The sequence below is a fragment of the Pseudochaenichthys georgianus genome, chromosome 17 (genome assembly GCF_902827115.2).
Source record: "Pseudochaenichthys georgianus chromosome 17, fPseGeo1.2, whole genome shotgun sequence".
In the NCBI taxonomy this organism is placed as follows: Eukaryota; Metazoa; Chordata; class Actinopteri; order Perciformes; family Channichthyidae; genus Pseudochaenichthys; species Pseudochaenichthys georgianus.
Window position 1 is genome coordinate 28,138,135 of NC_047519.1, and position 26,819 is coordinate 28,164,953.

At 39.2% G+C, this 26,819-nt stretch overlaps 2 protein-coding genes across 2 annotated transcripts; one reads left to right on the top strand and one right to left on the bottom strand.

Annotated features, from left to right (window-relative positions):
* Positions 1 to 1,390: 1,390 nt before the first annotated feature.
* On the bottom strand, positions 1,391 to 7,666 carry abcb8 (ATP-binding cassette, sub-family B (MDR/TAP), member 8). The gene is made up of 16 exons (XM_034105249.2): positions 7,398 to 7,666; positions 6,380 to 6,710; positions 6,113 to 6,268; positions 5,724 to 5,818; positions 5,472 to 5,577; positions 5,228 to 5,389; positions 4,887 to 4,972; positions 4,690 to 4,787; positions 4,493 to 4,598; positions 4,356 to 4,389; positions 4,100 to 4,236; positions 3,897 to 3,991; positions 3,680 to 3,813; positions 2,908 to 3,055; positions 2,177 to 2,427; positions 1,391 to 1,961 (listed from the first exon to the last, which is right to left on the bottom strand). The coding sequence occupies exons 1-16, from the start codon at positions 7,499 to 7,501 to the stop codon at positions 1,878 to 1,880; spliced, it is 2,127 nt and encodes a 708-aa protein (XP_033961140.1). The 5' UTR covers positions 7,502 to 7,666; the 3' UTR covers positions 1,391 to 1,877.
* Positions 7,667 to 7,834: 168 nt separating this feature from the next.
* atg9b (autophagy related 9B) lies at positions 7,835 to 22,653 on the top strand. The gene is made up of 13 exons (XM_034103869.1): positions 7,835 to 8,521; positions 9,530 to 9,573; positions 9,823 to 9,887; positions 10,552 to 10,722; positions 12,552 to 12,693; positions 12,809 to 13,557; positions 14,307 to 14,460; positions 14,727 to 14,906; positions 15,352 to 15,597; positions 17,365 to 17,600; positions 17,705 to 17,792; positions 18,000 to 18,084; positions 18,666 to 22,653. Exons 1-13 carry the CDS (start codon positions 8,410 to 8,412, stop codon positions 18,815 to 18,817), a joined length of 2,424 nt encoding a protein of 807 aa, XP_033959760.1. The 5' UTR covers positions 7,835 to 8,409; the 3' UTR covers positions 18,818 to 22,653.
* Positions 22,654 to 26,819: the final 4,166 nt, after the last annotated feature.

A 26,819-nucleotide genomic window follows, 5' to 3' on the forward strand; every position in this document is an offset into this window, starting at 1 on the left:
GATGCAAAACAAGTGCAATTTGACATATTTAGCAAGAAAAAACCCACTTCTGGGGTAATTTGGTTGGATTTGACCTATCTCTGGCCCCCCTTGCTCGATTTTGCTGATTGACATCTCTTTCTAACCGACAGAGGCAATGGAATCGAGGGGAACTCCCACATACTCCTTATTTGGTAATGTGTGTGTGTGAGACTGACGCATAGCCAAAACCGGAAGCTGCGATAACTCTGGTGGCTACCATTAGCAGCTAACTTTTACTCTCCGATTTTTACATAAAAATGGAATTATGGATTATAAATTAAAAAAAAAATTCCACAAAAACATTATCAACCTATGGATTAACCGATTCAGCCGCGTTTTAATGCCATTGAACAAGTATTTTGATCAGATTGACAGCTACGGTGAGACGATCTCCCGTAAAAGATACGTAAAGGTACGTGTTGTGATGTCTGTGTTTGCTTCCCCTGTCGCGAGTTCGGATCACTCAGTGATGATATATATATACCTAAATCATCTGTGGAACCTCATCCTTAATCGGATATCTTGTATGTGCAGCTACGATAAGTAATAAGGGTATGTTTTATCTTGAGTTCTGTGCCAAAGTGCGTTAGCATTTTTTGCTCAGGGGTTATTTAGATGCTACTTATGAGACTTGTGTTTTGTTTTGGTAAAAATTGTTTGTATCGTCAGTTAGCTGAGATTCTTCCCGTTAATCTGGTATAACACATTAATAGGTTCTTAAATATTAAGATGCCCTGAGACAGTGTCGTGAAAAAAGCCCCCGCCGAGGGGGGCTTTGGGGCTTAACCATAGAGGGCTTAACATCTCTTTTCTATTGTTTTGTAATGTGCATTATGATCATTAGAACTGTTACACAAAACATGTTACACATCTTTGTTTAATATTTATATAAAACACAGAGCGTTAACTACTGTAGTTCACACTGCACTTCCATGGAACACATTCTCAATTTGTTCAAACGTTCCCACATAATTTAGTCAAAGACAATTGTGAAGGATGTTTATACTATATGTGATACCTTGAGTTTCCTGAATTTAAATTGAATCTTTGCAATCTAATCTGAAGCAGCATATATATTCTACTAGGAGCTGTTAGGCTAATATGTTAGTCTAGGCCAACTTTTAATTATTAATTACAAATAGCCTCATTTGTCTGTTAAATAATGTAAACACCATTGTAAATGGGATAGAAATCTTGGATTTCACTTGTTCAGTTTGGCAAATTATACAATAATCCAATTATAGTGATTAGTGATTGCAATGAAGTGAATATTAAATAAGTGTTAGTGGGCAATACTTTGTGTCAGCGCACAGTGGGATGTATAAAACACAAGGAATGTATAAAAGAATGCATCACATTGGAAAGGAACCATCTCTTGGTATGATTTTAATGGTCGCTGTTTACTCAAAGTATTTCACTTAATACGTTAGTAAAACTGTATTTACAATGGTAGATTCCAGCTTTAAAAGGAAGGTTAAATTGGTGCCATGATCCATACAAAATAACATACAGTGCAGTATTTTCTCAATAAAACATGTGTAATACTTTTGTTCCCTTCCTAACTATACTTGATCATTCTATACAGGATAAGAGAAAACAGTGATATGAAAATCCCATTTAAATTAGTTTCTGTACAGTAGTGTAGTTTGGTAATCATCACAGGCTCATTGAGTTGGTCCGCTTATACATTTACTGTACATTTGATTTTTTTGTTGTAAAACTAGACTGAGATCTGGTAGATATACATTACATGTTTTACATAATTCATCTGTTCAAGCATGCGTCATTATGAGTTTTATTTTAAAAATAACATAAATTACTCAGTGTAGATCTACAGTAAACAAATAGTTGTGTATTCATTTTTTCCCCTCCGCTCTTTGCCTGCGGATCAGATCGGAATAAAGTCCTCCTTTGGCCAGCAATTCCAAGTGAGAACCAGCCTTAAAAAGACAGAAAAAAAACTGTAAGTTATAATTAAAACTTATATTACACACCAAGTACTTTGAGGATGGAAGCAACAAGTATATACATGAACGTAGCTCAACTTAGAACCAAGTGAACTCTCTTTAAACTTTCAAGGGATTCCAATAAATAAGCCACGACTTTAACAGAAGATAAAATCATATTCATTTATTTGAAAAGTCTGCTTCCTCACCTCCACAATGCGGCCGTTGCTCATGACACAGATGAGGTCTGCCCCTTTTATGGTGCTCAGCCGGTGGGCGATGATGAGCACGGTGCGCCCAGTTGTAGCTCTGTCCAGTGCCTCCTGCACCACTCGCTCTGACTCAGCATCCAGAGCGCTGGTGGCTTCATCCAGCACCAGGATGCAGGGGTTCTTGATCAAGGCACGGGCGATAGCAATTCGCTGTTTCTGGCCACCCGATAGCGTTGCCCCTCTCTCCCCTAGGTAAGGAAATCTAGAGCTTAGTATTTAAATGGCAAACAAATGTTAGTATTTAGTGTGCCTACATGAAATCAAATCAAATCAAGTTTTATTTATAAACGATTTTTGGTCGAGCCAAAGTGCTGTACATATAATAAAAATAGCCTACAGTAGAGACACTTTACAGCAAATACAACAGCACAGATTGTTCAGAATATCAGTATGAGAAAAACGACAACCTCTATCCTTAGACCCTCACACCGTACAAGGAAAAACTTCCAGAGAAAACCCACAGTTTAAGGGGAAAAAATGGGAGAAACCTCAGGGAGAGCAAACAGAGGAGGGATCCCTCTCCCAGGACGGACAGACGTGCAATAGATGCCGTGTGTAAATCGAAGAGATAATACATTTTACAGCATGTTAGGAATGTTAGGAAATGCATGTGTCTGTACTAAGAAGATGAATCCACGAGGATGTCAGCTACAAAAAAAAGCACGTACCAACCACAGTGCTATAGCCGTCTGGGAAACCTGTAATGAAGCCGTGAGCATTGGCTTGCTTGGCTGCGTTAATGACTTCAGCATCAGTGGCTTCAGGCTTCCCAAAGCGGATGTTGTCCATGATAGATGATCCGAACAAAACTGGCTCCTGCAAAGATACAGGGTGGAAGATAATAGCGTTGCAAATTATGGATTTCCAGCTAACCAATAATTACATGCTTCTTATAACCAAACCAATCATTTCAAAAACATGTATTGTTTCTGCACAGCTGGGGGAACTCTAAACCTTATGAAGATGTATTGAGCAAAGATGGATGATTCAATATTCCAAAGCTCTAAACTTACCAAATTAAACCGCTAAAATCGCTATTACTAACACAAAAAACAGAACAGTCCTCACTCTCCAAATGTTCACTTATTTTTTCTAGTAAAATACATCAAAACACTAAACTGTTGTCTTCCTCTGAAACTGTGAAAACAGTCCATCCCAGGTGACAGCATGTTTGGCTCAACAGTCAGATTGCTGTGCTTGTTTTTCTTCTCCTCTGTGTACATTGGCAGATTGCAAATGTCTCTGAAGGTGCATACAACCACGTACTGTTTCGGAGTGTCAAGATGCTCCGTGGAGATGCTTGTTAAATCAATGAAAGCAATTTTTCCCTTGAAGATACAGCGATAACTGGACTGCTTCAAATATATAATGGGTAATAATAATTGTATTATTAACTGAATCAATAATAAAAGTCATGCAATATTGATGAACAATCTTTACCTGATTAATAAATCCAATGACTTGTCCCCTGAGCCATGTCAGATCGAGTGTTCGGATGTCAAGTCCGTCCACCATGACTACACCGCTGGTCGGGTCATAGAAACGCTCCAGCAAAGACGCCACAGTGGACTTTCCTAAAAGTAAGCATTTGGTTAATAATTTGAAGGCTCACATTGTTTGCGTGTCAGACTTTCACAATTATTAAATAGGATTTTACCTCCTCCAGATTCTCCAACAATGGCAACAGTTTTACCAGGTGGCAGCGTTAGGCTGAACTTTGACAGGATCTGTTGGCCGGGTCTCGTTGGATAGCTATAAATATACAAATAAAATAAAAGTATATAGTATCAGCTGATATTTATGTGAGGTTATTGTCTTGAATTGCCTTGAAATCTACTTCCATTAAGATGCGGTTCCAACCTGAATGAAATGTTAATGAAATCTACTCTTCCTGTCAGAGAAGGGTATGGGATGCGTCCTCCTCCAGACAGAGGGATGGTGGGCACCAGAGACAGGTATTCAAAGACTCGGGCCCCAGAGCTTAATCCCCTCACCATCTGTTGCAGATTGACAGCTTGGTTTATCACTGGTTTTGGTTTATCAGATGTTGCATACATAATATAATGATACATTTAAGATAAGACATGTTCTATACTTGCCAATGACTTTTACTCACCTGTCCAAAAAGGATAGAGATACCAGCCAAGGACCTGAGTAGAAAAAGTATACAGCAGTCTAACATCTGCTACATTTTATTTAAAAGATAGATTGGAAAAAAAGAGCACCCATTGTAGAGTAGGATGTATTTTTTACCTTTGAACAGTCTGTGAGGCAACCAGGAAAGACATGAGGTCTCCAGGGGACATTTCATTGCTAGAAATTAAAGTCCCTCCAGCAAAAATGGTTCCCAGGACAATGCCTGCAATAAAGGCACACAGTACAAACACATGACTGTAATGGATCTGTTCAACAATGGATTTAACAGTTCAAATAGTAAAATATACACTCACAGTTAAGGGCAATGTTTGAAATTCCTTGGAAAACTGCAATTCCAGAACCAAGATCTTCATTCATTTCACATGACTTGTCAACTTCATACGCATATAGCCTGGGGAATAAAGACATATACATATTATTTCTAAGATACAGCATATTGTGTCTCTAAAACTACTATGACTGTAAGTATATCAAATAAACTCTCACTTACTGGAGCTCCCGCTCCTCCATCGCAAAAGCTTTCACTGTCCGCACATTGCCAAGGGCCTCATCTGCCACACCTGTTGCTTTTGCCACCTAAATCAAGCAAAAAGTTATAAGAAACTGTTATAAGAAACTGTTATTCTAAACGTATTATTTAAATTGCAAAAAAGTATATAAATGTCTTTAGATGGTCCGTTCTGCACGCTTATATGTAGGCTGTTTGACTTTTGTCTGTTCTAATATTTCAGCCTCTAGTGACTTGGCAATGAAACCTAGCTGTATACAAGGGACATTATCCAGTAAAAACAAAGACTCTGTGCAAAATTATAATACTACATTCGGCATCACCTGTTCTTGAGCCAAACGGGACAGTTTGCGGAGGAATGAGCCGAAGATAGCCCCTGCTCCCACCAGACAGGGGAGGACGACCACTGTCAGACCTGTGAGTTTGGGGGAGATGATATAGAGAGAGACGAAGCATCCAACTGTCTGTGTAATACTCCGAAGACCCTGCAAATATGCAAAATAATTTAGAAGCCTAAACTGTAAAGAATATATATTATTCTACAACATAAAATATAGTACTTTATACCTGAGAAATGACCAACTTGAAGGATGACTTGAACTCCTGAATGTCAGAAGTCAAACGGTTCACCAGCAGCCCGGTTTTATTGGCATCAAAGAAAGCCACATCTTGTCTGAGACAAAAAGATAACACAGGCAAAGTTATAAGGCTTCTCCGGAAGTTAGCTTCATAGAGGGCTATTAGCACAACAAGAAAGCATCCTGTCAGGTGCCTATTGACTCTTTATTTATCCATGTATTATTTTTATAGGATATGCACCTCAATAAGGATGCAAAAAGGGTCTTCCTCATGTCTGCTGCCACTCTCTCCCCCACTCTTGAAAGCAGGGTGATGTAGCCACTTGTCAGCAGGCCCTGCACAAAGAAGGTAATTAATGAGCAGAGCAACCGATGTGACATTTATGAGTTTTCATGCACATTTTCTTCACAGTGAATGTAAGTTGAACTGATCATGTTAGGGTAGGGTAACAAGCATCAAAGCATCTACAAAAGATGTACAGTTTCAAAACATTTTGATCTGAAAGCCAAACCAAATGGTTAGGATTATTCAAAACACCAACAGTTTCACTTCATAATGTAATCCAAAACAACAACACACAAAGGATTGTGCAGCTGTTTAGAGCATTGACAGATTTGTTGTGTACTTACTTGGATACCATACAGTCCAAGTAATTTCAACGCAGGGCCTCTCATCTCTTGGACATAATTCCCAGTCTGTTCTCTCAGATAACGTGCTACGACGTTCACCAGATTCCCAAGCATCAAAGGGATTTGAATATTCAAGATAGCTGCAGCGAAAGCAAGCTGAAAAAAATAAAAATAAAACTGTAGGTGATCATATGTAAAGTTTATGTCACGTCACACTTTATTTTAAAAACACTGACATTGCATTTAAAATAAGTGATTAGAGCTTACCACAACAGCACCCATGAGAGGAAATAGCTGAGGTTTGACAAACTCCCAAAAGATATGCCATTTGAACTCTGGTGCAGGTGTTTTGGTCGTAACTTCCAGAGGAGTGTTGTTATTCACATCTGCCTCGCAGTGAGCCACATGGCAGAACAGCCGTGCGGAGACAGTGAGGACTGCTGGTCCCAGGATGAACCTCAGGGCCACTCCAGGGGGTTTGGACGTTCGGGTGCCGGACTGGCGGATAGCTCTCTGTGTGAGGCCCCAAATACGAGTGACAGTATTTCCAGGCTGCTGTGAGGAGCTGCAGGCTGGGGATCGTAGAGATGTGTACCATCTGGATAACAACAAATATTATTAACACCATTTGCCATTCAATAACCTGTACTGAAAGTAGTTTAAGACTAATGTAATAAAGTCTATATACTATATTTTAAGGAAATAGCAATTTAAAGAAACTGAATTATGTGTATGAGTAATCATTAATTCACTGTTTTTCTATCCTACAGTGTTATCAAACTAAGAAGAACATGATGATCACAGTGATGAATAATTATTTCCATAAACATTGGCCTGTGAGTATTGTGATTATATCCTCAAATGTTTGTTGAGTTTGTACATGTTTAACTTTGTAAAGATTGAAACTGGTGAATCCCAACTTTTGAGAAGCTGGAGCATGCATTTGTTTGTCATTTCTCTCTTTGGAAAAAGATTGATTGAGCCCAAATATTTACAGAAGTCAATCCCAAATACGTTAACCCATGTCTGTTTTAACAGTTGAAAAGACAAATGTAACTAATGCATTGAACTTGATTCATATTCTGTACTTGAAAACAAACGTATACAGTACATCCCACTGAAGCTTTCTATATGAACACTTGAGTAAAGCAGCTAAATGAACATCCACTGTCTCTAGAAAATCAAAGTATGCCACGCACGTCAGTAATGACTAACTAACACATTTATAGCAGCCACAGGTCAGCTGTAAACTACGCGAGTAACGTTACAGGTTATATTATCCTACCGTGAAACTTTCCATAGATCTGCTCCCTTATTGCATCGAGGGTGTAACGACAATGACCGCACCGGAGCAGCGATGCTTGCTCTACAGCAGAGTATCTGAAACATGATTTATGCTTATTTCAGTGATAACAAGCAGAACAGTTTAAACGATCTTTAAGCTCTACTGTAATCCACAGACACCACGGAGGCTGCCATGTTGACCATGACCCAGAGTGCATTTCTGCAGCTACCGATGACTTCATTTTATGTGAATATTACGAAATGGCGAACATTTTAATCTTAATTTCACATCAAACAACAAAGTGTAAGATTTAAAGCAAGTTAGGCAACATTTGTTAACAGAGACACGACAAAATAGCAGACTTTATACGGGAAAACACGAAAAAACTACAACTCATACCCGGAAATGACGTCCCGAGAAACAGAAGTGACGTCAATAGCGTTTTGTTGACATTTGTTTTGTGAAAGACAAAAACAGTGGACACTCACTGACTGGATGGTGTATTTTTGGAAACCAGCTAACGAAACTCGCAACTGACTGGACAGCACCGTGTTGTGATTTGAACACAGTGTGTGAAACGAGCTCTGGGGAAGAGTGGACTGAAATCAAAGAAGATTTCAACACCAGCAGTTAGAAGTCGGGAACAAAACAAACCGATGGACTGCATGAGGGGCTGAATCATTCACAGGCTAACCAGACAGAAGACAGTGGAGTTAGGTTGTTATCTTAAAACGACTACAAGTAACATTTATATCTGCTGAATTTCTGTTTACTGGACTCTTAAATACCACTCAGTATTTCTCTCGTTGCCATGGTCGTGTAGTTACACAAGCGTTGACCGCCGGAGTAGCAAGTTAGCTAGTGGCTAGCTGTAGCTATCGTTGCCATTACTTGAACTGCTTTAGCTGCTAGCAACATAATGTAGCTGAGGTTACAAGACTACATTCGTATCATACTGCGTTTACTATAAGTAGCTTTTGAGTTAGGGGTAAGCTCAAGAATGTGAAGAACAATGGCCAACTTTGAAGCTTACCAGGAATATCAGAGAATTGAAGACTTTGAGGAGGACTCGCCACCAGGGGAGGAGCAGGATTTACTGGTGCATGTGCCCGAAGGCCTAAAAGGTAAACATGTTATGACATCTACAATATTACTTATCTTTGAACAAATGACTAACTGCTTATTCAGATTAATTAATTAAATTTCAGTTTATAATTCGATCCCCATTAGCTGTGCCCTACAGCACAGCTAACGTTATTTGTCCTGGGATTCACATTTAAATACACACAAAACCAGAGGTGGGAGAAGTACTCAGATCCTGTACCTTAGTAAAAGTAAAAGTACCAGAGTGAAGGAATAATCATTACAAATAAAAGTCCTGCGTTCAAAATGTTACTCAAGTAAAAGTACAAAAGTATTAGCATCAAAATAAAGTACCAAAAGTAAAAGGGCTCTTAATGTAGTTTGGGCAATTTTAGACTAATATTCATTGTTTTGATTATAATTGTTAATGCATTATTAGAGTGTTATCAAAGCTGGTAAAGGTGCAGCTAGGTGTAATTGTATACTGCATGGTAGCTAGTTAATGTTACCCCAGGTGTAACAAAGCCTTATTTAAGTGTTGGTTATATTTCACATCATTAATAGAGCAAACGTACAGGATTTACCCCTGACTTGTAGTGGAGTAGAAGTACAAAGTATCAAAACTCTTACTTGACACCACTGTACAAAACACATTACAGTCTACACAAATCAACCCCTTTAAAACCCCATTTTCAACAGTGTAGTCAACACACATGACAAGCATAAGACATATTAGATAATAACATTACTTAACACCTTACACTGATGTCTCTCTCAATATACTTCCCAGCAATAGCATAGCATCCTACATATGAAGTCCCAAGCTGTGAGCTTATTTTCCTTTTAAACACTTTTTTTGTGAATATTTAGTCAATAAGAAATAATATTTCATTGTCCTATTATATACTACTGTGTATTCTGTTGCCTCTCTGGTAGAAATGTATATCATTTTAAATAGTGACATTCTTGTACCTAATACATTTGTATTACAAAAGAAATAAAAATGCAACTTCTGGGTGAAACTGCTAATGCTTTCATTTATGTTACAGACTCATGGCACCATATCAAGAACCTGGATAACTTCTTCAAAAGGATATCCTTTTTAATGATAGTTCTGTTTAATAGATGGTTTTCCCAAGGACTCTGTTATTGCATGTGCCACTGGTATGTCATCATGCTGACGCATGGTGTTTACTTCTTGACTTGGGATGATATCTATGTTGCCTGGGTCCTATGTTCCCCGGTTTAATATCCTCCTAATATGACACATTTATCAAAAGAGGCTTTCTTGTACGTTATTAGCTCATGTTACTTCACATTTTTTCTTAACCTTCCCTTCCACATCTATCATTTCCATCAGAAGAATGGCTTCGCTTGTATGATGTTGTCAGAGTTCTTTGAACTTATGTAAGTATCAAGTAGTACAAAATGCTGAGAGTTTATCATGAGATACTGTGTTCAATTGTAAGCATTAGTTTGTGTTTTCAGTTTCAGTTGGACTTAGTCCCTGTTTATGTGAGTGGTAATAATTGATGTTGTGCCTCAGGCTTCAGCATGAACAAGTTCAGCCGGATGATTTCTACAGCAGCTGTACTTAGAAGCTCATGTGAAATACATTCTTCACCCCAAACAAAAACATCTTATTACATCTTGGTGTTTGCTTTATTCACTATTGACTTTACTACTTTTACTCACTCGACTCTTATTTAAACTGCTTGTGTTTGTAGCTGAGGTCACAAGAGTGCAATAATAAATATACAGGGTTTACTTTAAGTGACTCGTTGGTTTGTGAAATCTTTTCTCATAACCACAACCAAAACAAAGCCTGTAAACATATGAAATAACGGAACTGCAAATGATCGGTCTTATCTGCACTCCTACATCACTTCTCAGTATTTACAGAGTGCATGACAGTTAGAAATGAAATATAGTCGCTTATCTCAGTAATGGCTCATAAAATGAATCTCTTTTGCCAAGGTTATTACTTTCGGGTTGCTTGTTTGTTTGTTTGTTCTACAGTCATTAGGTACGATTCCTAATCTCTTTTTCCCGTTTCATCTCTTTCTAACAGTCAGTTTTTGTTTGTTGTCATATTCACGACGTTCCTTGTCAACTGTGTGGAGTATGACGTCCTGTTTGCCAATCGAGCGGTCAACCACACGGGGCAGGGCCAGAACCCCTTGGACAGGAACAAGGTCACTCTTCCTGACGCCATCCTCCCCAGTGAGCAGTGCACTGAAAGGTAATCATGTTTAATACTGTGTTTTGCAGTGCTTTTATAATGAGTTTAAAGTGTATTTCTTCCTTTGGGGGCAAAATGAGTTAGAAGTCAAGGTGAATTAACTAAAAGACTAAACAGTCACATAAAAGGATGTGGCCGTTCTCTCATTCGAGCCAGTTTAATTAGCTGCTTTGTTCTCCAGCAGACATGGGCTTGGATATGATCAGAGCCCTTTTAGAGACGGGCCTTTAGAGGGATTACATTTGTCTGGCTTAATTCAGTAAGGATCAGACTTCCAGTCTTCATTTGCGTTGGAGTAGTTCAGATGTGGCTTCACACTACAATGTACAGTTACATCCATAAGACAGGAGCCTTTTAAGCCGTTCCCCTTGGATTTATTTGTTAACCCCCAAAAATCACGAGAACTCTTTTTTTATTGCGAAATGGGAGGAAATGCCTCTTTAATGTAGACACTCTAAGCAGTGATCTTAGGAGAAACAGTGTTTTTACGTTTCTACTACTCAGTTATAAGTTAAGTATCTATGGTTTTTATCTTACACTGTTGCCTCCAAAAAGTAATCTATCGAAAACAATGTTTTAATGTGAACAAACTGTCTTTTATATTATGTGTTATGCTGTTCAAGACATCTGAAAACATATTGAAGTTATTCATTCATGTTGAAAAAAGGTCTTAATGCCGGTGGTAATAGCAGATTACAATGAAGCATTACATATTAGGTTGTTCTTAAGCGGTCTATAAAAAGCACCAAGTTCAAATTACATTTGATATTTGATTTGTGACTTCGCTTTCTATGAAATGTTCTTCTTTCTAAGTGTCGTTGTTTATTTGAGCCTGAGATTGCTAGCTTCGAGTTACAACACTCCTGCCCTGACAGTTACTTGGAGGAAGGTATTTAGGTATTTAGGGCACGGGACAATGTAATTGATAGCTCTGGCGAGGCAAAACTGTCCAGCAGAGATACTGACAACTCGCCGGGACCAACAAGCTGACTACCACATGACACCTCACTAGCCCCCCCCCCCCCCCCAACTCCAACCCCAATCCCATGTTGTCATATGTTTTCCAAGATTCAGCCTGCCATCTGTGTTTTTTCTCAAGCTTGTCTAATAGGCCCCTCGTTAATTTGTTCCTGATTCTGACTGACTGTATGCTCATTTGTAACGAAGTCAGTGACGTACAACCCCCTGGAGATCTGTTATGGGAACAGTGTGTTCTCCAGTGAGGAACATATCTGTCCTCCTCATATCCTTCTTAAGTTCTCTAATTACCTTTTTGAAAGCAAGACGCTGGTCCCGAAAACACTCTCATATTTGTTTATTATATCTGAATGTGACCTATTGTAAATGTCTTCTTGAATTCTTGTAGACTTATTTGTTTTAGACACAGGCTGCCTTTCCACAACCTGTAAACACGGGTTGCAGTTTGATACATATACCCTACATTAAAGCAGCAGGTTTAATACATTTTTGTATCTGTTCATCATATTATAAGTTAAATATTGCGTAAAGGATCAATTTACATTGTCATATGAGGAGAGGACCTGATATGTTTTTCCCTAAGTTCTCAGTAAATGTTTTTTCTGAATCCCAGTTTTCAAATTAGCCCCACCCGTAACTTTCTCCTGATATTTATAGACTTTTCCACCTGCTATCTTTCCATGCCCTTCCCAATATTGTGCAAGCATTATGGCTCTTTCTGCAAATGTCCTGACATTTAAAAATACAACTATAACTCAAGTTTAACCCCTTTATGAATGACACAATTCCATTGTTTTAACAGATAAATAAAGCCAGCCATGTCTGAAAGTATCTTTCTTTTTGTTATCCAGGATTCAAGAGAACAGTTGGCTTATATTCCTTCTCATCATGGCAGCCATCTTCTGGCTCTATCGACTTGTGAAAGTATTTTGCAATGTTATGAGCTACTGGGAGATCAGGCAGTTCTACATCAAAGCCCTGAAGATCAGAATGGTAAGTGCTACACCTAGAGACCTTATCAAATGTATTAATGTTGACAATAATAAAGCCATGAAACCATTGTCTCTGTAGTACTAGCCAGCTGACTTTCTCCTCCCTCCTCTCTCAGGATGAACTATGCAACTTCACATGGCAGGAAGTGCAGGACCGTCTCATCAGCCTGCAGAGAGAACAGCAGATGTGCATTCACAAGAAGGAGCTGACAGAACTGGACATCTATCACCGCATCCTGAGGTTCAAGAACTACATGGTGGCCATGATAAACAAGTCTCTGCTGCCAGTGCAGCTGCAGCTCCCCCTGCTGGGCAACGTGGTGTTCCTCACCCAGGGACTCAAGTACAACTTTGAGCTCATCCTCTTCTGGGGCCCTGGCTCTCTGTTTCAGAACAAGTGGAACCTTCACCCCAAGTACAAGCGCAACGGGAACCGGCTGGAGCTGGCGCAGCAGCTCAGCAGAGTCATCCTGCTCATGGGTCTGGCCAATCTGCTGCTGTGCCCCTTCATCCTGGTGTGGCAGGTGCTCTACGCTTTCTTCAGCTACACCGAAGTGATCCGCAGAGAGCCGGGGAGCCTGGGTGCGCGCCGCTGGTCCCTGTACGGCCATTTATACATGCGTCACTTCAACGAGTTGGACCACGAGCTGCACGGACGTTTAGGCCGCGGCTACAAGCCCACGTCCAAATACATGAACTCCTTTACGTCACCGGTGCTGACGGTGCTCGCTAAGAACTTTGCCTTCTTCTCAGGCTCAATTTTAGCTGTGCTCATTGCACTGACAGTCTATGACGAAGATGTCCTGACAGTGCAGCACATCCTCACCGCCATCACTGTGCTTGGAGTGGTCATCACCATCGCCAGGTGAGCTTTCAGAGACGGGTTTGATTTACCTGGTGCCAACTCGGTGTTAAATCTTGCTGTTTATTAAGGTTGAAGACCTCATTTGAATTGTAATAAAAAATTACAATAATGACTAATGCAACAGCGAAATAGTTGTAGAAGCAACATTTGGGGAAATCTGTGTTGAAGTAGCTTTTAAATAAAGTATTGTTTTGCTGCTGAGTCCTGGCCTGCAAATCACATTCTACAAACGTAAGAAAAAAATATGCTTGTTGCAGATCCTTGCAAAAAAAAGATATCGTGATACCAGGATAATTTAATATATTTAACATAATGAAAAGGGAAGTAATGATAGTGAACATCGCTCATGTATTATGAATGATATCGTAATGTCATAGTCATTCAAAAATATCGCAATTAGGTATTTTGACCTCATTATCTAGCCCTACTGTTTATATTATAATCTACACATATCAATATACTATGATTAATAATTATACTTTTGTTTATACAGTTTGAGTTATCAATTCCTTTTCGATGTATTCTAATGGTGTTCTGAAGTTTCTTTCCAGTTATTGAGTGAAGCTATAGTGAAAAGTAAACTGTACGCTTCATCATCCCTCACTCACTCGTGTTTATGGGAACGCTTTAAGTGCGACCATTCCTCCTAATCACTAACAGATTGTTCTGCCACAAATCAATTTAAACATTACAAAACGATTTCATTTTAGAGATGATGGTGAACATATTTTGTCCATATCCTCTTCTAGGTCCTTCATCCCAGATGAGCATATGGTGTGGTGTCCAGAGCAGCTGCTGCAGTGCATGCTGGCACACATTCACTACATGCCGGACCACTGGAGGGGACATGCTAACAAGAGCGAGACCCGCGACGAGGTGGCGCAGCTGTTCCAGTACAAAGCGGTGAGGAACGGAGGAACCGAGTGGATAGGAACATATTTGTTACATTTTAAATCAGTCATGGATGATGGATGATTTTTGTTTGGATTGATGACATTTTTTATATATGAAGCACCTGGTCAATAATGAGACTTTGTCAGACTAGATACAGCCTGTTGGCCTTCACAGGATGTATTGATGGGTTTCTGGGAAGTGTTGACATTCATCTGATTATGTAAAGGGCTTGAACGTATTTCAAATGTGACTCATTATTTCTGTGATTCAATCAGGTGTTCATCTTGGAGGAGTTGCTCAGTCCCATTGTCACACCCTTCATTCTCATCTTCCACCTGAGGAACAAATCTCTAGAGATCATCGACTTCTTCAGGAACTTCACTGTGGATGTCGTCGGAGTCGGAGACATCTGCTCCTTTGCGCAGATGGACATCAGGCGCCATGGAAACCCAACGGTAAGATTTGTTACTTTAGCTTTTTTCAAACTGGGAATGTATATCGTTTTTTGCATTAGTCAATTTATTGAACATGTTAACAAAAAATAAAACAAACAATAATAATAATAACAAAGAGAAGCAAAATAAAAAAGGTGTACAATAAAAAATACATTCTCAAATAGTTTCCTTCATGTTCAAAAGGGGCTAGAAGAAGCTTTAAAACGTTTCTGGTCCTATCCACTAGCATACATTGTTCATGAAAATAAAAGTTCAGGTCATCCTCATCAGCATCCGTGATATTTGATTCATTGTTTTAAACAAATCACTCCTTTGTGCAAAACAAACAAAAACAAATAATCTTTACAGGTAAACCAAAACTGTCAACGACAAGAAATAAGCATAAATTCACAGGTCCTGCTCTTAATGTTGGTAAATGAATTTACATTTCTAAATGTGTTTGCAGTGGATGTCCCATGGCCAGACGGAGGCGTCCATATACCAACAAGCTGAAAACGGAAAGACAGAGTTGTCTCTCATGCATTTCACCATCAAGAACCCCCGCTGGCAGCCGCCTCAGGAGAGCTCGGTGTTCATCAGCCATCTGAAGGAGAAGGTGCACCACGACGCTCAGGGCGGCCCCTCCACCCAGCTGCTGCTCTCTGAGGCCCCGCTCTGCACCTCGTTGTCGTCCAACGGCTCCGGGGCTGCGGTAGGAACCTTGATGTTACAATAAATATGAATTGCCTCAGAATATTTAAATAATTCAAGAGTAGAATTCTCTACATTAAAGGTCACCTATTATGCAAAATCCACCTTTTCATGTCTTTTATACATAAACATGTGCTCTGTGTGAAGAGATTCTGAAAGTTTCAGGAAAAAAGATTGGCTCACTTTTTGTCCTGATCCATTTATATAAAAAACTGTCTGAAAATGAGCTGATCAGATTTTGACCACTTTATGATGTCATAACGATTTTTTGGCTTGTGTAACCATTAGCCAATCACCAACCAAGGTAACTATTATCACCTGAATTTCCTCGTAGAGTACCATTGTGTTTTTTTAGGGCTGTCAAACGATTACAATGTTTAATCAGATTAATCACAGCTTAAAAATGAATTAATCATGATTAATCACCATTCGAACTATGTCCAAAATATGCCATTTATTTATGTATATTGTTGGGAATGGAAAGATAAATGAAAGAAGGCGGATATATCCATTTAACATACAGTATCTATGTTTATTATAACATTTTTCTGCATGTCAAAATGAAAGACAGCCCACATACCTATCAATCATCAAACCGTGGGGTCTTAATTCATTACGTGTTGATTTCTATCAACGGGGGAGTACTTCAGGAAAGTCGACAGAGGGCGGCGGCTAATGGAGTACTTCGTGACCACAGTGTGAACGTTGTGATCAGCTGTTTTAGTGCAGTTCTCCAGTGATGGGGGGGAGTCTCCCTCCGCAGCCGGTTGGCGTAGTTTTGGCACAATTCCGTTGTACAGACCGACGTTAACAGCAGCCCTGTCTGTGCACTGCACACGGAGACTGACTCTGTCGTCCGGTGATCTAACCGCCTTCTGGAAAAGCTTCACAAGTAGGTCGGTACGCAAATGCGCTTTGTGACACAAGTGACGGTACGCATTTCAGATTACGCACATAACCTACCAGTTATGTGCACCCCTGTACTACAGCAAAAGTATTCTCCGTCGGGACTTCCTGCAACAACACCACGCCGTTATCTTGATTCTGATTGGCCAGAAGACATTATCAAAGATGTTCTATTGAGAAGACGATCACTACGTGACAAAAGTTTTCAAAACCGTTTCTGGTCTTCGGTATTTCCAGACAAGTGACTTCTGAAATCAATCTTACTAACTGCTGTCTGTGCAATTTACTCGGTGCGAGTTGGCGGACTTTATTTTGCTTACTTTAACATCATTTTTCATGGTGGGGCTAAGCCATTTCTTGGTATGGCTGTAGCCTACCCCAGCCATATCCTGGCGCTGCCACTGGTGGGATGTATGGGGCGGGCCATTCTGCACATGCGTTAAATGCATTAAATATTTTAACGCAATTAATTAAAAAAAAAAAAATACCGCCGTTAACGCGATAATTTTGACAGCATTAGTTTTTTTGACCAAATATCTCTCAGAGGGGCGTGGGGAGGGGCTCCTTATTTTCATCTAAAGTAACAGACCCAGAATCAGCACTTTTGAAACAGGGCTGAAACAGAGGGGATTATGGGATGCTGCAATGCACGATCTGTTTGGTGTTTTGAGCCAAACACTTCAAAGACATGTTTTGTATATATCTGAGACCTATAATAAAGTCATGAAAAACAGTATAATAGAGGACCTTTAACTAATGATCCATAAAGTATATTTCTAAATGTCAATCTCTTACCTTTTCTATTGCAATGTAATCTTGTTTACTTAGGGACTCTGTATTGACATGTGTGTTTTTTTCCCAGCCTGATAATCTGCTGGCCAGTGTCTTGGCTCACCCTGTTCTAACTGCGTCCGGACTACAAGGGCGAGACCACCGCTTCATCCCCCCCAGCACCGCTGCTTCTGCCGCTGCCAGTGTCCTGGCCTCTCTGTCCACCTCCCAGCTCCCCCACACCAGCCGCAGCCGCTCCCACAGCCTCCTGAACTCTTCCGTCCAACCCGAGACCATGTACCGCAGCGACCGCACCATCATTGACAGGTATTACGTACTGCATCAACACACGCCGTAGCTATAATAGTGTTTGGTGAAATGAATTTATAAATGCTTGTTTTGAACTTTGGTTAACATGTTTTTCTTTTCAGTATGTCTAACAGTGACATCCGGGGCAATACTCTGAACTCAGAGTTTGCCTCAGCAGAGATGAGTCTCCATGCCATCTACATGCACGAGGTAATTTCCTGTCTCCAAGCTCTACAGTTGACCTTTCCTCTGTTGTGTGTCTGGAGTGTAAAGTGATACTCTGCTTGAATTACAATGATCCAAACATTGACCAGGTTTTGCAGTGAAGAAAATTGCACTTCTCAAGTCTACAGGCGTCATATGTTTGGTATTTAAAATATTGATTTCAGCTCATTTGAAAACTATGTGTCTCTCCAGCTCCACCAGCAGAGCTCCCACCCACAGAGAGCTTCAGGGCAGTGGCAGAACCCAGTGCCAATGAGAGATCTGCACACTAACAGTGGTAAATGAAAACCTTGTTTTACGAAGAACTTGCAACCTGCAAAATACTTTATACAGCACTTTAGCTGAAAGGAAAGTTAGAAATTATTTTCCGTGTTCAGCTCTGTTTTTCAATATTAACATTGAGTTTAAAGACTTTAATGTGTAATGGAAAAGAGATTGACCTGAATCTGCAGCACTTAATTACACACTCCAAACAGAGCGTCAACTACAGAGGCAAACATGACTTTAGAATAAATTACACTAGACTTTTAGAAGCAATTATCTTTGCTTTTATATTGGTAAAACACACTTCATTGTAATGCAGTACAGAAACAAACACGTACTCACCTTGGCATGAGTACAAACACGATACTCTGCAAGTTAGTTGGTTCAGAAATCACATTTAAAAAAACAAAGTTTATGTTGGATGAATGCAATTTGTAGAAAATTGGCTTAAAAATATCCCTTTTTTATGATTAATTATACATAATATATTATATGTTTGGTTGACCCACAGGCATAAGCTGTGTGTAAATTAGCCAGGTCTAATGGGACTATGCTTAAGAACGACTCTGACTTTTTTATCAACGCTTTTTTCAGGTTTCCAGTCACAAAGCGGCCTCGGTTCCAACCTCTCGATGCCCACCGCTGTCCACCTTGGAGGCTGGCAGGAGGAGGAAGAGGAGAACGAAGATGACCAGGAGATAAACAGTGGATCTCCTCCAAAACAGGGCACTGGGAGTAGTTGTTGAGTGCCTTAGGTCACAAGGTATACGTTCTCTTTAAACTCTGTAATATGACTCAAGTCTACGATCTATGCTTTGTGGTTCTTTACCCTGTGTGTTAGTCGAAACCTTTACAATGGCCTTTTATCCTAGAAGGGATACATTGCCATGATAATTTCTCCTCTGTATTGTTTTTATAGTGTTTACAGTTTTACTTTCTTCTATGAACATTGTGGCCTTAGATGATCTTCATGGAGAGTTTAGCATGGACCTTTAAAACATCATTCAGCGTTTGATATGAGAGGAGATCATTGAATAACCACTGTCTCTGCACCGCCACGCCTCATCCTGTCACATCAGGCAGACTATGGCATCAGGGAAACCATATGTCTTCCGTCCGGTCCGACCCATCTCGATTCTTGTTGTAAACTTGTACAGACAAACTATGTAAAATGACAGAGAGACGATATGGTGTATTCAAAGGATCACTGTGGGACAAAAAAGAAGCGCAAAATGCTCATCGCTACTTCTGACGAGCCTCAAAGTATTTGTGCATCACAAAGATTAACAGCGCCAGTCTATTTGAATTCTCTCAGAGTGATCTTCTGCGTTGCCTAGACTGCAAACTGTATCATAGCTGCCTGAACAATATCGATCACCTGTAAGAGAATTCAATATTTCATGTTGTGCTGTTTGACCCTGGTGATTTGTAAATACACGTTGTTGCTGACTTATCCTTTAAAAGACCACCTCTTTACTACCCGAGCTCATCCTCAAAGATACCAAGTATTGATTTGATAAAGATAAACACATGTGTATCTGACAAACACATGCTTTGGTGCTGCTGGCTGTGTTTAACGGTCTTAAATACAGATTATACACAGTATTAATATTTCCACAGCTGCTGTTTCTGGACACTACAAATTGAAAACGGGTCTAAAATACACCTGGCATCAAAATCCTAATGTAGATATAAGATGTCTATTTGAGCTGGACACAAAGCCAGCTTTATGCCTTACCACCCATATTAAAAGATAAAGTTTTCAGTATTACCTCAGTGGTGGCGAAGAAAAGATAATACCTCTGCAGTGAAATTATTCTTGTGTAAATATAAATACAGTACATATTGGGTGCTTTGCAGTGTGCATCTAATAACTGCATTTTGATTGTGATGGTGGGCATACATGGAATCATTGTCTCTTCTTATATCTGGCCCAGCAGAAGTCATTGAAATTGATGGCACCAGAAATTGAACAACACAGGTTGGTATTGCTTTAACCAATCTGTGTTGTGCACATAAGCATTTTATTTGCGTTACAAAAAAATGGAACTTCATCAAAAGGGCTGATTTTTAGATTGTGCGCTGTTGCTTCTGCAGCTTTAGGTCTGAAGATTTTAGGACAACAGCTCTCTCAGTGTTGGTTTTATTCTTTCAAAATAAGAGCATGAGGAGGAAGAGGACTTTCCACAGTCTGCATCATCTGTTAGATTTAGCTTTATTTATTACCTGTCACCCCCCCGGATATTTAATTCATGTTTGTGTATTATTTATTTGTAAAAGCATTATTTAGATTTGTTTTGTGGAATCCATTTCTTTCACTTAAGCTTTTTAATCAAATAAATGGCATGTTCCCACCAAAAAAGTAGTTTAAAAAATCATTTGATGTCGAAATTCCACAAAAAAGTTTGTATTAATGCAAATACAACATGGCCAGCCGCATGATTTTGAATGTGATTTAAACCTAAAATAAACTGGGACTAAATCTGCCTGTTGATGCAGTGCCCAAAAAGATATTTGTACCCGTTTTTAATTGCATTTTGTTTTATAGATCAGAGTAACATAGATGTCATCCTGCACAACTGCAAGAGAGGGGTCAATGTGTCTTTGCCCTCTCTCGTATTTAGAAACTATTACACTTTCTCTGTGAGCGTGTCTGTGGAAGGAATGCGTTTTGGACACCTTCGTAATTATGCTAACATGAATTTTGCACTGACAGAAAATAAACATTTGTTTTTAAATGTGTGCGTGTATATATACAGTACTTGCATCAGTTACCGTTTGGAAAGGGCAGGTCTCAAATGGGACACTGAGTCAGTCTCCATCCGGAACGATCTCTTCTCGTTGTTTGTACATAAACAACGCATCACTGCTTGTTGTGTTGTCGCAGTCCACAGCAAAGCCACCTGGAAACACTGTGGCTTATCACATGAGGTCGTTCTTACCTCTGGTCAGTAGAAGTCTGTAGGGGATGATGTGTGTCTCTGTCACGTTGTTAAATATATACTCACATGGGTCATTTTCCATCGTGGTGGGTTGATGTTGTGGAGACACTGGAGCTCGGCTTCGTGCACAGACTTGATCCTGTTTGACGGTCTCCACATTTACACCTCCCTGTTATGTGTGTCATTTTGTTTTAAGCAGTGGATCAGTATTTGCTCTTCGTAGAAGCCATTACATGTGACCTACTGGATTTACTTTCGCAGATTTAGCAGCACAAACTGTTTTGTTCGCTCTTTTTGGCAAGTCATTGTATACAGCATCAAGTATGTTGTGGCTTGTGAGATGAGTTGTAAACTGATCATGAGATCTTAAGTCAGTCTGTTGTATCTGACAGCACACTTCTTCTTCTTCTCATGGTGTCTGAACTTGCACTGTCCTCACTATCCTAAAGAAGCAGGAAGTGTAACTGTTGTCATCACGGCCCACCTCCTCATCTTACCCTGGGTTATCCACTAAAACACCAGTCGAACAGCCACAGTGACTGGAACAAGGTGCTAAGTTTTCATCCTGAAATGTTGAATATGTTTTAAGACTTAGTTAAGGTTTTTTGTTGTTGTTGTGTTACTTAGGTTTGTTTGTTTTGTTCTGTAAATTAAGATACACTAGCTGAAAAATAAAACATGCCAAAAGAACTTGTCTTCGGCACAGCTTTGCAATACATGTGCTGTTTCCCCCCCCCCGCGTGAGTAGAGAGGCAAATGAATAAAATGTTTGGTATTTAATCATTTCATGTGTGGTGGATTATGCCATGTTTATTTGAAATAAAAAGTCTATTTAAATTATCATGTCAATGTGGGAGCTTTTCTCTTTAAGTCTTGGACATTTCTGACACCAATATATTAGTCTGTCTAAATTAAGTAGAGCCTGATAAGTCTGAGATGTCCTTATAATATGTTAGACTGTGCAGCGATAGATATAGACATCGACATAGACAAAAACTGAAGGATACTTAAAGCTTTGTGAAAGCTTTGAAAATGTCTAATTTGGTTGACTCTTAGAGGTGGTATCACACTGTGGTAGATGGCAATGCAAAGTGCTTTAAAGGTGGACAAAGTAAAAACACAGACAAAAAGATACAAATACTGGGAAAGAAAGTGTACCTAATGACGAACATCTCAAGCAGAGATAGATTAATACATTTCATATTGTACATGTGTCTGATTTCTGTCTTATAAGTCATCAGCAGGTTTTGTTTTCATCTTTTGATCTCTTGCTCCACTCTGCTTTTACTCAAGATGCATATTATATTACGAGCTCAAACGTATTTACATGTTTTGTGTCTCCTTTGCTTTCTTCCCCTTCCTCCGTCCCTCCGTGTCTCATTACCGCAAATCTGCTACTCTCACTCTTGGCCTGATAGAAATTATTTAGTCCAATCCACGTTGAGTGCGATTTTTAAAAATCTTTGTAAATTAGTTACATGTTTTTGTTTGGTTTTGTGGGTTAGAATGGTTAGGTTGATTTATGTTTGATGCAGTGAAAGCTCATTGGTACACAACCCCTGTTGTATTACTGGTACTCTGTCAATACTGTAAATAAACACTGTAAATAAACACCACACACCTCTATTTGAGATGCACTATTTTGTCTCTGTATCTATTCCTTTGTCTTGTATCCAGTTGGTTTAAATCATTTGTTCCCAATATCCCCATTGACCATTGTAGGGACATGAAAGCCATCTGCTGTTCATTCTTGGCTTCACTCTGCCCTTGCTGCGACATTTGACCCACTTGTTGCCTGCCATGTAAATGTTGTTTTGAGGATGTGTTTTGGCTGTGAACATGATACACTGTGACCTTTTTTCTCGATATGGGTAAGAGGTCAAGTGGAAGGCCGTGTAGGTAAAATAGTGGCACCTAACGCTGGAAGCATTCTGTGAAAATGGTCTCATCACAAACACATTTTTTATGTGGAATTGTATGTAACTCTTTAGTTGCTGAACAGCAAAGCCAAGTTATATACAGTATATGTGTCTGTCTGCTGCCCTCTGCTGTATTGTAATCCAAGTGCCATCAGAGACTGAATACTGTCCAAGACTGATTCAAAGAAAAAACATTGTTTGATGCTATTTGAGGAAAAGTTCACCTCAAAATGAACAAATGTATATAAATTACTTTATGTATACCTTGAATTCTTCTTAAACTTTTCAGCTCTGATTGTTTTTTTCCCTTTAGTGGCAAACAACCAGATTGTTTTCACATATTATTTTCTGACAGTTTAAGCAACAAAGATATTTTTTGTTAAGTTACTTCAGCTTTAACACAAACTATATCAAATGTGATTTTTTTAAACTCGCACAAAACAACTCAAAGTTATATTTACCTAGTCGTATTCGAAAACTACTTCTCAAACACATGCATTTTTCCTTAAAACCTTACTGTTCAAAATGGTCTACATAAAATTGTGAATTCACTGTGGTCGCCATGCGTGAGTTTTCTTCACAAATCAAGGGGGTACCATTTTTCTTTGTATGATTGAGCATCAAGAGTCATAGAGCAAAAACAGAGAAGAAGAAGAACAACTTGGGGTAAGTTGAAATTTGAATTAATTTCAACATATTTTTCATATACTGTATATTACACTTTTGTGATCTTCTAATGTTTGAATGAATGTGACACAGACGCAGATCAAAGAGTTTGCTTTAAAAAAAAAAATTGCATCAGTAGACTTTCAGGAGCATGGAAACCACACACAGAAGCCAGAACAGGATGAACCACAGGCAAGCAGCAACCGTGGATTACTGTCTGCTAGAGTTTCGGCGAGTTTAAATCAGGTCCAGGCGACCTGCTGCTGTCAGTCACTGGCACTGGGGGAAAGCCCACACGGAAAGACCAAGAAAATACCGTAGAGGCCGGAGAATAGGGAAGAAAGGGGTAAGGCTGGCTATACCGCTTGTTTCTACACACTATAAACATTAAATAGAACCCTATCTATAAATATATGATAAAGTATAGCATGATATAATTAAATGTCATGTAATGATTGCTATATAATACTGAATGGTGGTCACGGCAGATACATGTAACGCTTTTGTTAAATATGAAGTCATACCTTATTTATGGAGCTGACCAGCTGGATGAAGCAGCTGTCATCACAGAGATGATGATGATGGCGGTGGTGGTGGCGGTGGTGGTGGTGGCGGCGGCAGAGTACAGTGTGTTACACAGGGCAAGTTTAGTCACTTTACATTTGACCAAAGTGATGCAGTAATGCCAAGCTTCACTTAGAAACTTAAGCATTTACAACAGATAATCTACTACTGATGAAAGCTTGTATGGCCATAGTGAAAGAAGAGAACACGACAAAAAGAATCTTAAAAGAAGACACTGACATTTTAGGATGTTTTAGTTTGTCACATATCCACAGTCATGCTAGCAAACTGATACCAATTACATTTCCATGTGTTTAGTGAATGAGAATAGTTATCATAATATAGCTGAACATTTGAAAATAAGGGAAACTATAAAAGTAGTAGGCAACTCCAAGAGTCACCTGTTTTGCTCGAGAACTCCAATGCTGAAGTTCACATTCAGCAACTTTTAATTACATTTAGATTTAATTTAGCTTATCCTCAAGCTCAGCATGCACCACACTCTGGTAAGATGATCCAATATCAGAAAATCAGATACAGAGGTGGCAAGAGGATGATGTGCAGGTCACACATTTGCACTTACAATAAAGCATGAGAGCATTTGCATTTCTTATATAATGTATTATTAATTATATATAATGTTTATACAATAATTATCGATTTTTTGTCTATTACAATTGTTTATTATTATTATTATTATTATTATTATTATTAAGAGTAGTAGTCATTTTAGCATGTTCAAATTAATATGTTATCTGATTCTATTTTATGTTGGTAATATTAATCTGCCAAGTTAGTCTTTACTGAAGTTATGTGAAATAAATGGATTTAATACAAGCACCACATTGGTTTTTAAGTAGCCTACAGTAGGCCTACTTGAAATTGCATTTACTGAGTAACCTTCCTCCCACAGTAGCACAGTATCATATTTTGTTGTTGGTAAAATCTTACGTTGTAGTAATTTGATGTGTGTGTGTGTGTGTGTGTGTGTGTGTGTGTGTGTGTGTGTGTGTGTGTGTGTGTGTGTGTGTGTGTGTGTGTGTGTGTGTGTGTGTGTGTGTGTGTGTGTGTGTGTGTGTGTGTGTGTGTGTGTGTGTGTGTGTGTGTGTGTGTGTGTGTGTGTGTCTCAGGGACGTGCACAGACATTTTGGGGGGCGGGTGCTCAAGGGAGAAAAAGGGCACTTCCCATAATCATTTATTAAAACAAAAAGTTAAATATAGTTGCACATCTCTGACTTACTGACCAATTAATCTTAATACCCGCACACTCACACAATTGTTTAATACTCAACAGAATTATACAAAAATAATCAGCTAACACAGAGAGGTCTTCTTTAGTATTCACAATGCACAAGAGCAGACAACAAACTAGTACAATTAATAGTTATTAAATACTGCAGCCAACAATCAAAATTATGAAGTTACTGTTTAAAGACATAACAGGCAAAAAGATCGTTTTTTCATGTACTTGTTATTTTTGGTCTATTTTGCTTCCATGTTTTCTTTCACTAATGGAAATAAAACTTCCAAGAAACACATATAAATGGTGTTCGTTTTACTACCATGTCTGAATTCATTTATCGATTTATAGCTAATCTGCATATTTAAACATAACATTTCAGGGGGAAATAATACTGACTTGACGTAAGTAACTATCTGGGGAAGTTGTGAGGTGGTGCAAATTAGCGCATTTTAATTAGGCCTAGTTAACGCCTAATTTGCATATCAATGTTACTGTATTCACTTTAAGTCTCTCCCCAGCATTAGCCTGTTTGCCCATGATAAATTGTCTTAGCTAAACCTTGAGCTAACTTATCCATTAGCTAGTAGCCTACCATAGTTAACTATATTTTGTATTGTCTTTTAGATAATTAGCTGTAAACTCGAAGCACTGGCCGTTTAGTAATGTGTTCATCATCACTCACCTTCAAAATAAACCAAGAAAAGCCGGCATAACATGGGACAGTAAAGTGGGAGGTGCTGCTGCCTGTCTGTCTGCCGATGACTGTCCGCACCGCTGTGCAGGAGACCTGGAGGGAGGGAGGGTAGAATATGACCTGATATTTTAATGTTGTATTCAATAAATATATTTTTGGAAAGGGAAACTGTGTGCAAACAGCAGTAGATATATATTCATATATAAACAATAAAAAAGGGGGGGAAAGGGCACTTTCTCTGGAGGAACAAAAAGGCAGTGGCTCAAGCCCACTTTGATATCTATGTGTGCGCGTGTGCGTGCGTGCGTGTGTGTGTGTGTGCATTGGGAATGTCCAGTTTTTCCAGGGGGTTGTGTTTGTAATGAGCCTATACAAGAGTGAATGTAATGTGTGAATCTCAGAAATGTACTTAAGTAAGTCTACATTTAGCCTACTTTAGTAATGCAATTAGTTCCTTTCTACCGGTTTTGCAAGCCCCCACTGTGCAGGTGTAAACTATTAGTAATATCCAGTGTTATGATAGTGTGCAGCCCAGCAGAGGCCAGCCTGCTCTACTTCCAGACTTCACCAACAGCAGCCTATCTCCTATCTCCTCAGTAAATGACAAGTCTATTTTGGAAAGGAGGCTGCGTCAAAGTAGGCACGTCAGCGATTTGGCATCATGAGGTACCAGAGAAGAAAGAAAAAATAAGTTTAGTCAACTGCCCACCGCAGCAGACA